At 37.2% G+C, this 16,940-nt stretch overlaps 1 protein-coding gene across 1 annotated transcript; it reads left to right on the forward strand.

Annotated features, from left to right (window-relative positions):
- The first annotated feature begins 294 nt into the window (after nt 1–294).
- On the forward strand, nt 295–15,919 carry CCNJL (cyclin J like). The gene is made up of 5 exons (XM_070934319.1): nt 295–372; nt 8,074–8,284; nt 11,783–12,082; nt 13,396–13,555; nt 15,475–15,919. The coding sequence occupies exons 1-5, from the start codon at nt 295–297 to the stop codon at nt 15,917–15,919; spliced, it is 1,194 nt and encodes a 397-aa protein (XP_070790420.1).
- The last annotated feature ends 1,021 nt before the right edge of the window (nt 15,920–16,940 follow it).

Below are 16,940 nucleotides of genomic sequence, written 5' to 3' on the forward strand. Positions count from 1 at the left end.
ATCCAGGTGTAGAGAACGTTTAAAGGGCTAAATTATTTTCATGCTGGGGGAGCGGAATTCTATAGCTAAATTTGCAGCCATCAACTGTATCTGGTTAAGGTGGACCTACCTATCCCTAATTTTACACCCCAATATGTTTTTAGGCGCTCTTTTTTTTTTTTTTACAAAGGAGTAGGTGGGATTGTTGAAAAACAGTGGATGAAGTTTAAATGTGTCCATATTTCATTTGTTAATTTACTTTGATTTCTGCCTACCTTGCAGGGGCTGCCTGTTTCACTAGACGCTTTTCCTTGGATGAGAAGTCTAAGGATGGAACAGCCGTGGTGGAAAGGAGACCTTGCAGCTGACGTTCATCAGACACTAAGACTGAAGGTTAGATTAGAAAGCTGCTTACTTTTTTTTCTCTATCCTTTACTGTTGCTGTTGCTACAATTCAAAACAGGTACAACCAGCTGTTTAGTTGTCCATCCAAAGTAACTTCCAAATAAAAACTCAAGCAACTGGAAGTATTTTTTTTTTTTAAATGACTGAAATTAAACTAAGCTTTCAGATTTGAAGTTACTGAGAGCCGGACACACATGGCAACTACTTTACTTAGGAAAGATCTGTTTGGAACAAATAGGTAATAAATTGTTCTTATATATTTAATGTAGTAAGGAAGATGACCTTGACAGAGAGATGCAAGAGGCAAGGAAGAGGCTGGGGCAGCAGGGAAGGAGAAGGTTGATTCCGTTTATAGTTTATAAGGCTGTTGTGTTACCTTCCCCACCTCCGCATCACACTTGGATCAAGCCTTGCATATCTTTATCAAGGACACCTTATGTTCTACACATTTCTCAGCTGCAATCCAGCTGGATGGATCTGCTATGGATATAGCTGAAAAAATAAACCTGATAAAATGGAGACTACTCTCCTCCCCCCTCCCCCTTTTGAATATGGCCAAGGTCAAACCCACTTCCTCTTTTTGCCTAATCCCATCAGCCAAATTGACCCTCCCTGCCTCCTGAAAGCCTATTTGCCTAACAATAGGATTAATTCCTAGGACAGTGCAGAGACGTGGGCAACTTCCCCAAACCGGCCAACCAATCAGATCCCCAGGGTTTCCTGTTTTGTATCCATTAAAATCTTTGGAAATTTTGTCTATTGTTCAGGGTTCATCTTTCTTCTAAAGCAGGCACCCAATGATCATTGTAGTAGATGTGGCTCTTCAGAGCTGTGCTTCTTCCTTTGGCAAAACTCCACAGCAGTTATATAATTGCCATTACCATGACATCCATGCGCCTTGAAGTTGCTAGTATAACTATTTCAAAGAATGTGATAAGCATGCATCTGAAGTTTTATTTATCTAACAAGGCCACCCATCTTACGTTCCTCAACTAGGGGATACATGGATGAATTTAAGCACATTTACGTTTTCTTCTGAGTAAATATGGAAAGAATTGATTTCCATGGGGAAATGATACATTTTAGTACTCTCTTAATGACCAGCAACTCTCTTAATGGAACCAGCAACTTGGTTGCTAAGCAGAAAATTTTGTGACTGTGACAGACCTGTCACTTCTCATTGACATTATGTGAATCACACTAGTCATTAAGTGAGTCATCAAGTGACCATGACTTGTGATTTTACTTCTGTCTTCTCCATGAACTCTGGTTTTCAGGTGCTAATTGTGAAGCATGTAAATGGTGATCCTGTGACCATAGGAGGCTGCAACTATTGTAAATGCACACCAGTTGCAAAGTGCCTGAATGGCAATCATTGTGATAGTTGTAAATGTGAAGACTGGTCACAAATCTGGGGGGGTTTACACCACTGTAATTTAGACCAGTTGCTAAACAAGGAAGTTGGTAAGTAAGGATTAACTTACTAAAAATAAAGCTGCCATATCTGGTCTGCAAAAGTTTGGATGACCACCAAATGCCATTATTATTATTTTTTTACTTCCAAGCTGCCATCTGCTGCATGTCCAAATTATGCAGTCAAAATCCGGTACGCCTAACTAGATTTTTTTTCTTCCCCCCTAAAAGCAAAATCTATCTAAACACATGAACAGATGATTAATAATTCAGACAGTTTTATCTTGCAATATACTCTCTGAGATGGAAATACTTTTTAAAAGCTGTATATAGATGTGGTCTAGGTGTAGGGATACATTTTTTGCACTGATTCAGGAACCAGTTTTGAAGCCACAGGGGTATAAGTGAACACTGGTACATCTACAACAAAATCAATTAGGCTACAACATAGCATCATTACTTGGAGCCAAATCTTGTTGATCCTTGGCTTGGTTATTTCTGAGTTGATCCATCAAACAAAGAAAGGTTTGAAAGCTACGGTAGTCCTAGAAGTAAACAATCTTCTCTTAACACAGTTGGATTTACTTCTGAGCTGCATTGGAATCCACTGAATGAAAGATAGCTTTTTTTTTTTTTTTGTCCTACATACCTCCAACAATTGTAAAGATTCCTGAGAAGAGTCCTGATACTGCATAGCAGATATGCCTTTTAGTTCTGAATAATTTTTTGGTGGTTTTTAACTATATTCTGCACTATTATGGCTTTGGTGTGGAGATTTGTATTTCAGGAATATTCAGAATTATGTCTGTTAAATAGGCTATTAGTTGGGATAACCTTTTATTGCCAATATTTCATGAGAAAAGGACCTTTTGGCATGTTTTTTTTAATCTAGCTGTGTTTTTCAGCACCCCGCATGAAAAACAGAAACAGGTTTATGTTTCAAATTAAGATGAGCAAACTGCAGGACAGGTGGTGTGTTTTTGAAAGCACACATGGCCATAGGTTGCACATTTTTCAGCTTCTTTTGATTTGGATATCCCATTGTTCATTGTGTTGCCAGTAATGCATATGCTAGCTTTTTCAAAGAAAAAAATGCAATAAAAAGTAAGCATGAGTTTCATCTGCTTTGAACATATGAGAGAACAAATCTCTTTCTTAATTTGCATCATTCAGTAACGTAATGTGACTTGCAATAAGAAACAGTCAACGCTTAGAATCTCCTAAGAGGTTTTATTTCTCTAAATATTTACTTTGGTATATGCTAATGTTGTCTTCTGTTTCTTTGAGCAGGCTATTTAATTTTTTTTTAAATTATTTCTCCCCTGCTTCTAGAGCAGAGGTCTCCAAACCTTGGCAAACTTTAAGCCTGGAGCAAAGTTGGCTGGGGAATTCTGGGAGTTGACGTCCTCCAGGCTTAAAGTTTGCCAAGGTTTGGAGATCTCTGCTCTAGAGGATACCAGATTATTTTCAAAGGACCATTTCATTCTTGAATTTTTTTCCCTTATTGGCTATAAACCACAATAAATTAACAGCTAATGATGAGGATCTTGCCATAGGAGAATGTTTTCCTAATTCTTTCCATGTGTATGCAGAAAAATAACATGAATTAGTGAACTCTGGTAGATCTGACCCTGAAATTTTATTTATTTACAGTATCTCCGCCTCTGAAGATACTAAAGAATAAAATAAAAATACAATTGAAGTTACTTTCTATGAATAATATTCTTCTATCTCATGAGAAATTACAATTTGCTGTCAGCCTTTCTGGGGGAAACAAAGCTTTGGGGCCATTCTAGAGTAGGAGATTTTATATCTCGGTCCTAGGAAATTATGGAAACTGCAGATCTCTGAAACAAAGTATGAGAACATTCACAACCACAAGTACTTGAAGCATATCCAAAAGGGTGTGGGACATAAAAATAATGCAAATGGGTCTTAGCAGCATTGGTGTAGTGGAGTTTTAATTTAAACTGAGACCAAATTTACTTATTTTTTACTGGCTCCAGTATTGAAGTGCAGGGTCTGGTACTGTACATCATATCAAAACAAATAGAAATCTTAGTATAAAACTGATTGTGTACCTCTGCTCTGTGGAGTTGGAAATCTGACACCCATGGAGCATGCTAGGTAGAAGAAACAGATTTCTTATGTTTCCTCCCACCCCCTCCCAAATGTTATCCTTGGCTTTTCAGTGCCTGATTGGTGAAAGATAAAACTGTGTTTTCACAAAGCCTGAAAGACAGTTAACACTGATAACAGTTTTGAAGGATTAGTGTTGTGATTGCTCCTCCCAGTTATGTCTAGTGAGTGGGGAGATCTGATCTAATTGGAAAAATTAACATTACCTAGACAGGCAATTACCTAACATTTCTAGTCTGTTGGCTAGAAATTTCTGTCGGCCGGTTATAAGTGTTAACCTGTTTGCATAGACTTAAACATACAGCAGCTCAGACGGTTTCGAAGCTGGGTTTTTTTCCTTCTAATTTTTACATGTAATGAAACATTTTCCTTTTCAGTGTTTAACTGTACACATGATGTCTTATTGTTGGATAGTAACCATACACCTTCCAGTTAATATAAAATATTTTCAGCAATCAAGAATAGTTTTTTTATTTATATGATACCTATTCTCTCTAATATAGGATTAAAAAGTAGAGGTACCCAGATCTGGCAGGTGTTGGGGTGAAAGATCAGGTCTGCACATGAAGGTTCAATTAAGCTGATTTATTGCTAAAAGCATATGCACAGGAATTTTCTCAACTAAAAATCAGCATCTGGTTAGAGTTAGATAAGGGTCAACAGCATTTGAGGAGAGTTGGACCTAGTTTGCTTAGTTTGCTTGTGGCTACTAGGGATTTTAGGCTGATCCCTCTTTTTACACTGCCCCTGGGTTCTGCTGTGCCTCCTCCTACAGCAGGACCCCAGCCTTTTAACTTTCCAGAAGGCCTTAAGGATATACCCTGGCATTAATATAGGCTGAGGCTGGAGCTCAGTATTTATGAATGTTAGCATATGGGGAAGTATTGTTTTGCAACTCTGGGAGTTATTTGGGAGGGTGTTGGTTTTTCCTGTTTTTATATATATTCTTATCACTATAGTGACCATATAAACCTCTTTAATCAATACATCTTTATTTGGATTGTCAAGTGACAGCATCCAAAAGTAGCCATTAATAGTTGTTCTTCGCCTTAGAAGAAAATATCCAAGGGAGTGCCCATAGCTCTATGTTGGTGTCTATGTCATATAGCATTTTTATCAATGATTTGGATGGGGAATTGATGGGACATTTATAAAATTTGCAGCTGGCATAAAACTGCGAGGTGTAGCTGATCTTTTAGTTGAATGAGAGGAAGTTCCAGAAACTCGAGACAAACTTGAACTGTATGCTAAAATGAAACGGATGGAATTTAACAGAGAGAAATATCATGTTCTAATTTATACTATATATAGTATACTAAGTATACTATACTTAGTATACTATACTAGTATACTAAACTAAGTATAGGATGATGGAGATCTGACTTGGCAATAATACCTGTGAAAAGTAATTAAACATGAACCAATAGTGTGCTGCAAATTAAAATTGTGGTGTGGGATACAATAACCAGCCTAAAAAGCATATTGTGGGAAGTAATTTTTTCAACTTTATAGTGCCTGATCAGATTTCATGTGGAGTAGCGTGTCCTGTTCTGCACACTGCAGTTTAAAAACAACAGGGGCAAAATGGAGCAAAAGGTGAAAGGTTACCCTATGAGTAATGTTAGAGAAGAAATAACAGAGATCCAAAAGCTGTCACTTAGATGAATGAGTAGATGTTTCCTCCGTTGTTGAAAAAGTCAGGATTAAAAGTGCAGTGTAGTTTATTAAAGTTAGAGAAAGCAAATTCAGGCTAGACAGTAGAAGAAACTTTGAACTGTACAAGCTCTCAGTGGGAACAGGCTGCCAAATAAAGTTGTGAGGTCTCCTTCCCTTGAGGTCTTCAGACAGGCTGCGTGGTCATCTCTCACAGGTGCTCCAGTGGATACTGCACTGAACAGTGGAGATGATTAGATTATCTCCAGGGTTGTTTCCAACTTCATGATTCTGTTGATTCTTTGTAGTGTATACTAAACCAGTCAGTATTTCAATTGTACTATTATTCTAGTATTAGTGCTATTTTTTTTTAATTGAAGTGTCTTCTCTGTCTGGTAGCACTATATATCGCATCTATATGGTTGGCATTTCAAAAATCAAAGCAATGAACGTCATTGTCCTTCTTAAGTTCTGCTCCCTTGATGATGGATAAAAGTGGCTTTTGAAGTATAGAATAGACATTATAGAATACCTGCTTGCCTGCCTGCTAAATATGACGAAGATGTAGTTTTCTGTGATTTTGTATCCAGTTTTATTTCCAGCCAAGTCAGAAACTGCAAAATACTCTGTCTTTGAAAGGAATGTGTTGACTCGTTTTGCTTCTTGAACAAAGACTTGTGGGAACATCTAATCCTGTTTGTAAATGCATCTGGTACATCCCAGTAGGTAGTTGAGCATATATACCTGGGGAAATCAGGTCTTCTTTACCATGGTATAAATATTTACTTGTGATCTTTTTCTTTAAGAGATTTTATCAAGTCTTTACAAACAAGGCAACCTCACTGTTTTAGCCCATTTAAAAAACAAACAAAGTGAAATAGAACATATCTGGGCCTGGATTTTAAATTTCAGGACTTAGTATCAATAACATTTTATGCAAAACTGAACTAATGTATAGAATTTCTCAAAGGCATTAAATTGTTTTTGTTCCATTTTGATGGCAGTGCCACTGAAGAGCTATCATGGAGTCCTCTGCTTTTGTTATGTCATCCAAGCCTCCCACAAACTTAGAGTGAAAGTTGGGAAGAGGCACTGAAGCTTCATCCAGTTGTCTTCTCTGATCAGAATGCTAATGCATTGGCTTTGGGCTGCATTGTTCCTTGGCAAAATTAGCTGCTTGAATGCAGCTAGTTCTTCCAGCATAAACAGTGGCCATCACAGCATGCACTGGTTCTAGAAACTGAGTTATTTGTGATCTGGATGAATATCCAACCCTTTCCCTCTCCTGTTAGTTGGAAAGGTTGGGGAAATTTTTCATCAAGCTTGTCTTCCAAGGGAGATTAAACCACATACCTTCACAGACACCTTCCAGGCTCTTGCTCCTGCTTGAAAAGTGTAGACAAGTCAATTACATTTACATAATTCATTCTTTTGCTCCCGGGCATTGAATTATTTAAGCAAATGCATCTAAATTTAAAAGCAAGGTTGCATTGACAAAAGTACTGTTAATGTAAAGCTGCTTTCTATTCTGACTTTGCGTCTGCTTGAATTCCACAAAGGTGATGTGGAATTCACTTAAAACAAGCAACATCCTCCGTAGTGCTTTTTATCCTTATATTCAGTTGGTTAGATAATTTTTTATGCATCATTTATCTAACCAACTGAATATAAGAATAAAAAGCACTATCTAGGATGTTGCTTGCTTTAAGTGAATTCCCCATCACCTTTGCCATTACCCCCGTCTTCAGATATACAGAAGAGTGTTCTTTTGTGAAGATTCTATAATAACAAGGTCAGGACGATCTCTTTAGTCAGTAGCAGTCTTTCTCGGCTTTTTTTTTTTTTTTTAATCTTGGAGGAAACCGTGAAATAATTTTCAGGTCTTAAGGAACACCTGCCTAAAAATATAAAAACCTCACAATACAAGTAATTTCTACCACTTTTATGACCTTTATACAACAACAGCAAAGTAGCAGGTCAGCCACCAAATGGTATTATTGGAGAATTCCCACCTTTATGAGTTATAGTTTGAAAAACCTTGTTTGTTTGTTTTGTCTATCATGATTTCTCATAGAACCTCAATGGAAAAAAAAAAAAAAACTAATCCAGAGCCTGGTTTTCATAGGTCAGGATTATCAAATGCCACTCTTAACATAAGATTTTGTAAATAATGCTTCTTCATCAGAAATATGATTAAGTATTTAGCATAATATACAACATAACAGCTGCTGGAATTTTTTTTTTTTTTTAGATCTCTCTCCATACAGAAGTTTCTTATTTCTTAGAATACAAACAATTTGTATAAATGTAATTGCTTTTCAATACCTAATTATCCAGACACGATGGTGAATGGGATCATTTTGTATTCATGTGGTTGTTATCTACTTGCCAGAACAGGTGGTGCAATGCTGATCTGGATATTCTCTTTACTGAAATGGATATTCCTCTTTTCTTTCCCTCCCACTCTTGTTTGTGTTGCCATAGGAGCTGAAACTGCCGATCTACAAGGCCCATTCTCCACAAATCGAAAGACGGCACTATTTTGCTCACCTCCTTACTGTCCTCAGCAGCCATTGCCAACTTTGTCCCACAGCTCGGCACCTTGCTGTCTACTTGCTGGATATTTTTATGGATCGCTATGATGTTACTGTGAAGCAGTTATATGTCGTTTCAATTGCATGTCTTCTCCTTGCAAGTAAGTCACCTTACCTAATGATAACAGAAATCATTCAATATGAATTGGGTAGGGAGGGGTCTTTCTCAAGTAAATGTACGGAGAAAGGCACTATAAATCGTGCAGTAGAATGCATCAAGAGATGGTGGCTTTTAAGACAGCATTTCAGTAATCTTTGGGCTTGAATTTTTTAGTGATGTCTTCAGCTTCTTGTTGCATAGAAATAATTGTTCAAATTACAGGTAGTCCTTGACCATCTGTTTAGAGATTGTTCAAAGTTACAACAGCACTGAAAAAGGTATCTGAAGACCAGTTTTCATACTTAACGACCGCTGCAGCATTCCCATGACCACATGATCAGAGTGTGGGCGCTTGGCAACTGGCATGTATTTATGACAGTTGCAGTATCCTGGGATCACGTGATCACTTTTTGTAATCTTCTAACATGCAAAATCAATGGGGAGCCAGATTCATTTAACAACCCTGTTACTAACAGCTGCAATGATTCACTTAACAACTGTTGCAAAAGAAGTAAAATGGCAAAACTCAGCTGTCTTGCTTAGCAATAGGTATGTTGGGCTCAATTGTGGTTGTATGTCAAGGACAACCTGTACAGTCCAATACAAGCAGAACTATGCTAAAGAATGTTGTGTGTTCGATGTGGTGGCCTTTAGATATTCTAGTAATGACATGAAAGCTGTTTTTACCCAGTACATTGCTATGATATTGGAAGACCAAAAGTAGAAGCTAAGCTAGCCTTGTATTTGTGGCAGAAAATCTCTCAGACCCTTTAATCATTGACCTTCCTGTCTGGTGCTGCTGGGAATTGTAGTTCAGCCACCACTTGCTTCTCAATGGCTTGTCTAACTCTGTAATGCATCCTTAGAAGTCTTTAGAGGTAGTGCAGACATTTTGACAGATTGTCTAAGCAAAAGTATTTCAAGGTTGTAGCAGATTTTTTTTCAGGTTGTTAATCCCTTGTTGGAAAGCTGTTATGGTCCTAAACAAATGAAATGCACACAAACCCATTTTGAGCAGGCTTTTTAAGGAGCGTGTGGCCTATGGTTATTGGTGCAGTTAGATTCCAAAAGACCAATCTGAAAGGGTGGAGATAAGCAGCAGCTAATAAAACAACAAAAACAAGCGAAGGGATCAGTGTGTCTTCTAGTATTCATTGTCCGCCCTTTGTACTCTGCTCCCACAAAACAATTTTTACATGTTGATTTTGATCCCACAAGCTAGAAAAATGCTGATTGCAAATGCATGAAACTTAAGGAAGAAGAAGGAAAAAAAACACTTTTATAATTTTTATTAACATAGAATAGGATCAGAGTTTTTGACATTCATACCTGTTGCAGTATCAGTAATCCTCTGGTGAGACACTGATTCATTCCTTGAGAAACCAGAATTCTGGCTTGTCAGGAATGTACAAGCTTTGGTGTACTCCGGACGTTCAGACAAAACTCCAGCTTTTGCCTGCTGTTGTGAATATGGAAATGAGATATTTCATCTGTATAATTAGCTCATTAGCTAACTCCGAAACCTGGATGAAGTGCTTTTGGGGGACTCTACAAGAAAAGGAACAACTGGAAGATTAGAAGCCATGACCAGTTATCTAGAGTTGCCAGATCTTGACTCTAAGTATCTGAGCATCTATTAAATACAGCAAAGGGGTCCAAATATGCTAAATCTTTACTCCCATCTGGTGATTTTTTGCAGAGCAGTTCTAATACAGGTAGTGCTCGACTTACAACAGTTCACTTAGTGACTGTTTGAAGTTACAACAGCACTGAAAACAGTGACTTGTGTCCATTTTTCACCTTTATGACCACTGTAGCATCCCCATGGGCACATGATTTATATTCAAGTGCTTGACAACTGATTCACATTTATGATAGTTGCAGTGTCCTGGAGTCGTGTGATCCCTTTTTGCAACCTTCTGACAAGCAAAGTTAATGGAGAAATCACATTCACTTAACAACCATGTTACTAATTTAACAGCTGCAGTCATTCACTTAACAAAGGTGGCAAGAAAAGTCATAAAATGGGGCAAAACTCAAAAAATTTCTCACCTAGCAACATAAATTTTGGGCTGAATTGTGGTCGTAAGTTGAGGACTACCTGCATTCCTAAATTATCTGGGTCGTACCTGATAAGCATTGTATGTAAGTGTTTTTCAGCCTCAGCAACTTTAAGAGGTATAGACTTCAGTTCCCAAAATTCTCCAGCCATCAGAAATATTGGCCGGAAAATTCTGGGAGTTGAAGTCACAACCCTAAAATTACTCATATTTAGAAACACTATTCAATATCAGCATAATTTTTAAAAAACAGAAGTATTGCTTAATGCATTTAAATAATTTGCATATAGTATTGCTTATATAAGTTATGTACTGCACACTATTAAATTATCCTGGCTTTTGAAAACCTTGATGAAACAGTCTGTTGTCCTAGACTGATTGGTATGTGGGCAATCCTACAGATAAAAAGTGGTTCTAAAGCAATATTTTTTAAAAATTCCTGCATTTTTGTGCTAGCTTCAGTTTTGAATTATAAATTGATCAAAATTAGTTTATCTTGGTTTTTATTGTAATTGATTAGATAGAATGGAAATTTGGTAAATGCTTGGTTACCCTTAACAAATTTCTTTTTGGGTAGTATCTTTTTTAATCTACTCAGCATATCTTTAGACAAAAAAAAATATTTTTTTTCATATACAAAATTTTAACAAGGTGGGAAGTAAGCAAACAAACTTTTAATTCAGGATAACTGCAGCAGCACATGGTTTTGACTACATAGTGAACAAGAAAAATTAAGGTGTTATTGGAGTTTAGCAAGTAATAGTTTTATGCACATATCTACTTACTTTTGAACAGGATTACTCTTTAGGCTTGGGAAGGTTTTTACTGTCCCCTCTTTTTTTCCCCATAGCTCTTTTGAGGATGGATGCAGATGCTTTACTGTTAAATTTTCTCTCTCTTGACCCCATATTTTTGTTTTGTTGCTTTGATTTTTATAGAATGCAAAGTTTGGAAATTATGAGGCAAACCTTCCAGTGTATTTATTTTTAAATTCAGTGTTTCAAAGAAAGAAAGGCTAAATTTATGCAGTAACTATTAGTGTTGCAATATATTAGAGTAAATATTTCCAAATTCCTGAACAACTAAGTAAGAATGTTACATAATTAAGCCTTTATATTGGTTGTGTTTAGCATTAAAAAATGCTGCAAACCTCCCCCGCCCCCAATTTGGTTCCTTCTCTTTCTTCCTTTTCATGCTTCAGAGTTATCCATGATACTTGAATTTAAAACTGGGATTTGTCTAATGGGAAAAGGTAGAACGTGGTCTCAGATCCATTTTATAATTCCACAAATTCAGAAATGATGGAACTGTGGTTTGTTTTCATAGTAGAAAAAACAGTTCTCGGCCTCTTGTATCCATGAGGACTAACAAATCTACAGATGGCTTAAACATATAGATGTGGGCCTTGAATCAATCTCCTTGTGTTCATCTTTCCTTAGGCAAATTTGAAGAGAAGGAGGATAAGGTGCCCAAACTAGAACTGCTGAACAACTTTGCTTACATGTGCAGCCTTAATCTAACACTTACAAAAAAAGACCTTCTGAAGATGGAACTCTTGCTCCTGGAGAGCTTCAATTGGAATCTGTGTCTGCCAACCCCAGCACACTACATTGACTATTACCTCTTCGCTTCTGTCAATGAGGGTGACCTCCACAAAGGCTGGCCCATCACGTCTGTCACCAAGTTCAGAGCCATCATGGAGAAATGCTCTCACTCATTCCTAGAAGCTTCACTGCAAGGTAATAACCGGATCTTGATTACGACCATTTGAGGTGTAGGAAGCCACAGCGTAGCCTCCTAGTCGTCTGGAGGACCAAAAGAAGGCGTAATGTTACCAGAAGGGATTAAGGCAGGGATTTCCTCAAGCTGTTCAGCCCATCAACCCCTTCATGGAATTTTAGACAGTTCATTGATCCCAAACAGTTATTATAAGAAAATAATTCTGTACACACTATTACTATGAATGATTATAATCATTTGGATAGTCTCATCAAGCTTTCAGGTTCAATACTGACTTTGGAAAACCCTGATGAGGCTGAGCGTTTAAAGCACATTTTTAAATAGGAATGTGAGAATGGAAAGGAAAAGCCACTAGGAGGCAGTATTATGCCTCCAACCATTTTAGAAAAACTCATCAATCCATGATTCAGCTCTATGATCGCAACTTTGCTGAATTTTGGTTCTTGGGTTGTTTTCAACTTAGAGGTAATGCAAGATTGAGGATAATTTAAAGCACATTTTTTCAATTCTTCCTAATGCTGTTAAAGGACATAAAGCACCAAATGGTGATTTCTCGATTATAAAGTATCAGCAGGATGATCAAGCTGCATGTTTGCTTGACAATGAATTTTGTTGGTGGTATTCAAAGGACCCAACTCACTAAGTCAGCTATTCATTCTCCTGTGCAGCTACCCACATCACATTATTGTCAATGTCCTGTGAAATGAGGGGGCAGAATTGCTAGGCATTGGGCAGCATATAAATTTAATAAATTTAACACGTTATTAGTAATTTCAACTTTTTCCAATTATTGCAAAGGAAACTGAGAAACTGTCTACTCTTTTTCTCACCCTCCATAAAAGCAAAATTTAAAATTTCCAGCAGTCTGAACATGGCACCGTTACATTGGAACTCAGGGAGAAGCTCAGGCAGACCTTCTCATTTTGAATTTTCCTCCATTCAGCTGGGGGTGGGGGGTGGATTTGCAAAATATTACACATTCTTGGAGCAGCCCTGGCTTTGCAGGGCATTCTAGGAGCCTCACTGCTTGGACAGCATCAGAATTTGGTTTAATTTTTAAGTAAGCATGCTCAAGATCGCAATGTTAGAGGTCTAAAGGAAGCAGTAAAATAAATGCCTATTAAGAGCATTTTTCATACCATAAGTTATTATACAGCACACCAAGAGATTTCAGTAACTTTCCATGATGTTCCTTGCAAACAGCCATGACAACACCTCAGTATTAAATCAGTTTTGTCCCAAAGAGAATTAATTTTTAAACAGCAGTCTTATATGTTTGTTTCCTCTCTTTCCCCTACCCCCCCCCTCCCAGATCATGTTTTTCTCTCTTTTCGGCCCTCTCTGGTTGCTGCTGCTTGTGTGGGTGCCTCCCGCGTCTACCTTCAGATCTCTCCCCCATGGACCACACAGCTTCAACTGCTGACATGTTATACCTGGGAACATCTTGTTCCTTGCATTGAACTCATGCTTGGGTAAGTTTCAAAGTGAAGTAGACCATTCTTCTGAGCTGCCAATACAGTGTTATGGAGCAGACAGATGCCAAGTTTGGATCTAAAGTAAGCAGGAGTGGGATCCTTGTCTATTGACTGCTCCTACAAAGAAATTGTGGCTTTTTCTGGTCTCAAAAGGTAGTTGCACGAGCCCAGGAAAATATGTGCAAGTTAGTTAAAAGGATTTGCTATTGGTAATGAATCTTTTTCAGTGACTTATGCTTGCATTCAGGAATAAAATGTTGGTCTATAGATAGGGGCCCTGTGGTTGCCCTGATCCAAGATTTTACCAAGTGGCACTTCCTCTTGGATGATTGTAGTTCCTGCTCCCATTATCCTAAGCCTTTGCAATGTATTAATATAATAGATGGTACTATGTGTTCATATAATAGATTCCTGCATAGATAATTGATGAGCACTTTTAAAATAAATTCTTAACACAACATCAATTCTTGTTCATTAGTTTCTTTTTCCTGAACTTGAAACAAGAGAATGTAAATGGTATTCAGCCATAAAATTACTGAAAACACAAAAATATTATGGGGAAGTTTATTTATTCAGCAACCAAGTTTCATATTTTTTTTAAATTATTGCATTTAAAATTATAACTGGAAAAAAAACCCAAAAGGGACAAAGCACAAGATAAACACATTATTAAAAATATGTAACAAGTGCTCAAAAATAAGTAAATAAATAAACTATAAGTTATAACAACAGTTACAATTATATATAATTATCAAATATTTATAATATACATATGTTTATATTCTATGACAATCATGCTTTTTTAGAATAGAATAGAATAGAATAGAATAGAATAGAATAGAATAGAACAGAACAGAACAGAACAGAACAGAACAGAACAGAATAGAATTCTTTATTGGCCAAGTGTGATTGGACACACAAGGAATTTGTCTTGGTGCATATGCTCTCGGAGTACATAAAATTTTTATGTACAATAGATTTTTTAATCTATTGTACTTTGCTAAATGAGTCCCATATTTCATTATATTTATCCATACAAAGTCTATGTCTATCAGCAATCCCCTCATAGGTAGGAAGTGTAATTAGATCTTGAATCCATTGTGTAAATGAGGCCATATATTTATCTTTCCAATGATATAATGTCAATCTTTTAACTGTAATATAGCACAGAGAGTCCATTCATTTTGTCCAGTTATCGTCAAATTCTATGTACTAGATATGTAATTCAAGAGAATACTATCCTCTGAAAATACTAGCTGTTTGTTGTGCAGTCAGATTTATAAGTACTCCACTATTTTCTCACAAAACGTACTAAGTATAGGACAATGGAAAAACGTGTGTTTTTATTTCCAACATAGCGCTCTCCTAGACAGTTTTCAATACAAATATAATGGAATCCAATTATATTTTTGTTGTATAAATCATAGTTTAAGGCCCATTGACACACTAGTTAAGACACTCTCCTATTGTCTAGGTAATACAGGAATTTCAAACTTTGTAGTTTATTAATCTCTTAATATCTGTATATAAAATTGATTTATGGATAACAAATAATATATAGAAACTAACTCTAGGTTTTAAAAGATTTAACCAGTTCTATTATCTTGGCTACTTGGGAAGCTGGAAATGCTTTTGTCCATTGTTGTTAACAAATGTTGTAACTATAAATATTGCCTCTGGGTTAAATCTGATAAATGATACTTGCCAATAAAGGAGAATATTTGTAGCTCAGGGTTGACATGAAGGGTCCTTGGTGCTCTCTGAGCTTGGTTGTTTTTGTGCAAATATTTGATTACCCAAACTAGGTAACATCATCAGTGCTAGTTGATACTTGTTTCTTAGCACATCATGTTAATTAGTTTCACATTTCTTTTCAAAACGTGGTTTAATTGTGTTTTTGATTTATTTTCTTCTAGCAAAGTTCACAGTAAGGACCCCAGAGAAGACACACAGGAAAAAGATTCCCTAACTCTGTTGCAGCAGCAGCAGCAAATTATGGAAAGCCTAAACCTACAGACGCCAACTCAGGTTCTCTTCCAACAGCCACAGTACCACCCCCTGCCCCAGCCCTCAGCTGTCCTGTCGCAGTTCTGTTCTCCGATACAGGATCTGTGCTCCGCTTATCGGGACTCCCTGCAAGCTCCTCGATCCAGTGGCCTCAGTTCAGGGAATAGTACACTGAGTACTTACTCTGCCCTGCAGGAGAATTTCCAACCTGTTTTGCAGACCATGTCTCTCCAAGGGCCAATCACGATGCAGGTAGCCATTTCGACAGAATCCAGACATTGCCTCTCATTGGTCTACGGCAGCAGCTACTTCAGCAGGCATCACTCATACACAGCAGGCTGTTTCGATGGCTGAGCGCCTATGGAAAAAGGGAGCCAGAGAGAGGCAGGATGTTTTGCCAGAAAAATACAGGGTTGGAGCACACGAACCAGATTACCCATGTCACTATCAGCAGGATCTCTATGAAGAAATGGCTGGACAAAAAACAGATCCAACTCACCAGTTCAATTTTGATTTCTCAGTACGTGTGCTTTGTAAGGAGGCAAGACTTTAAGAGAAAAATGCAAAAAGATATACCTCACCTTTCCCAGATTTGCCAGGCTTCATTTTGAGGGAGGAAGACCTGGAAAAGCTTCTTCCATAAGACAAACTTTTGCCGTAAGATAACTACCCTGTGGCACATGTGTATAGTTGCTTCCCTGATGAGGTTTGCCAAGTGGATGATTGTAGTTTGTAGTTTTTAGCCCAGGAACCTTCTATTGGTGATAAAAAGGCCAGTGTTTGTTGCACTCACCTTAAGATCTCTCTCTCTCTCTCTCTCTCTCTCTCTCCCTCCCTCCCTCCCTCCCTCCCTCTCCCCCTCCCTCTCTCTCTCTGAATACTTTATGAAGGAACTTCCTTGTTGCTTATTGGAAGATTCGCACAGCAATATATTAAACATGAAAATAGGGAGAGAAATACTTGGAACTTTTTTAATACATTTTATAGGTTAAACACCATTTGAGTTTCATATGTATAGTATTTTTTAATTGCCTTTTTAAAGTACCTCTAGATATTTGAAATGCTGCTGCCTTATGTCACAGTCATTTGTTAAGAAAATATGGTTTACAAGTTATATCAGGGATTAATGTTTACTTGAAGCAGTTCACTGTAAAGAAAAATAGTTAAATCCCTTAATTTTTAAGGGAACTGCTGCCTTTTATTATAGGATGTTAGGAATTTGCAATATGACTTAGAAAAGTAGACAAAAATATACATAGAAGGACTCTTAAAAGAGGAAAGAACACTTAAAAGGTTAAAGAATAAGGAATGTAAGGTTAATAAAAGGTGATTAAACAATTTGCATTCCTAAAAAGATACTAGCTGGAACAATACT

This window comes from Pituophis catenifer, unplaced genomic scaffold (assembly GCF_029215685.1).
Source record: "Pituophis catenifer annectens isolate HBS135680 unplaced genomic scaffold, rPitCat1.0.hap2 SCAF_2, whole genome shotgun sequence".
Lineage (NCBI taxonomy): Eukaryota > Metazoa > Chordata > Lepidosauria > Squamata > Colubridae > Pituophis > Pituophis catenifer.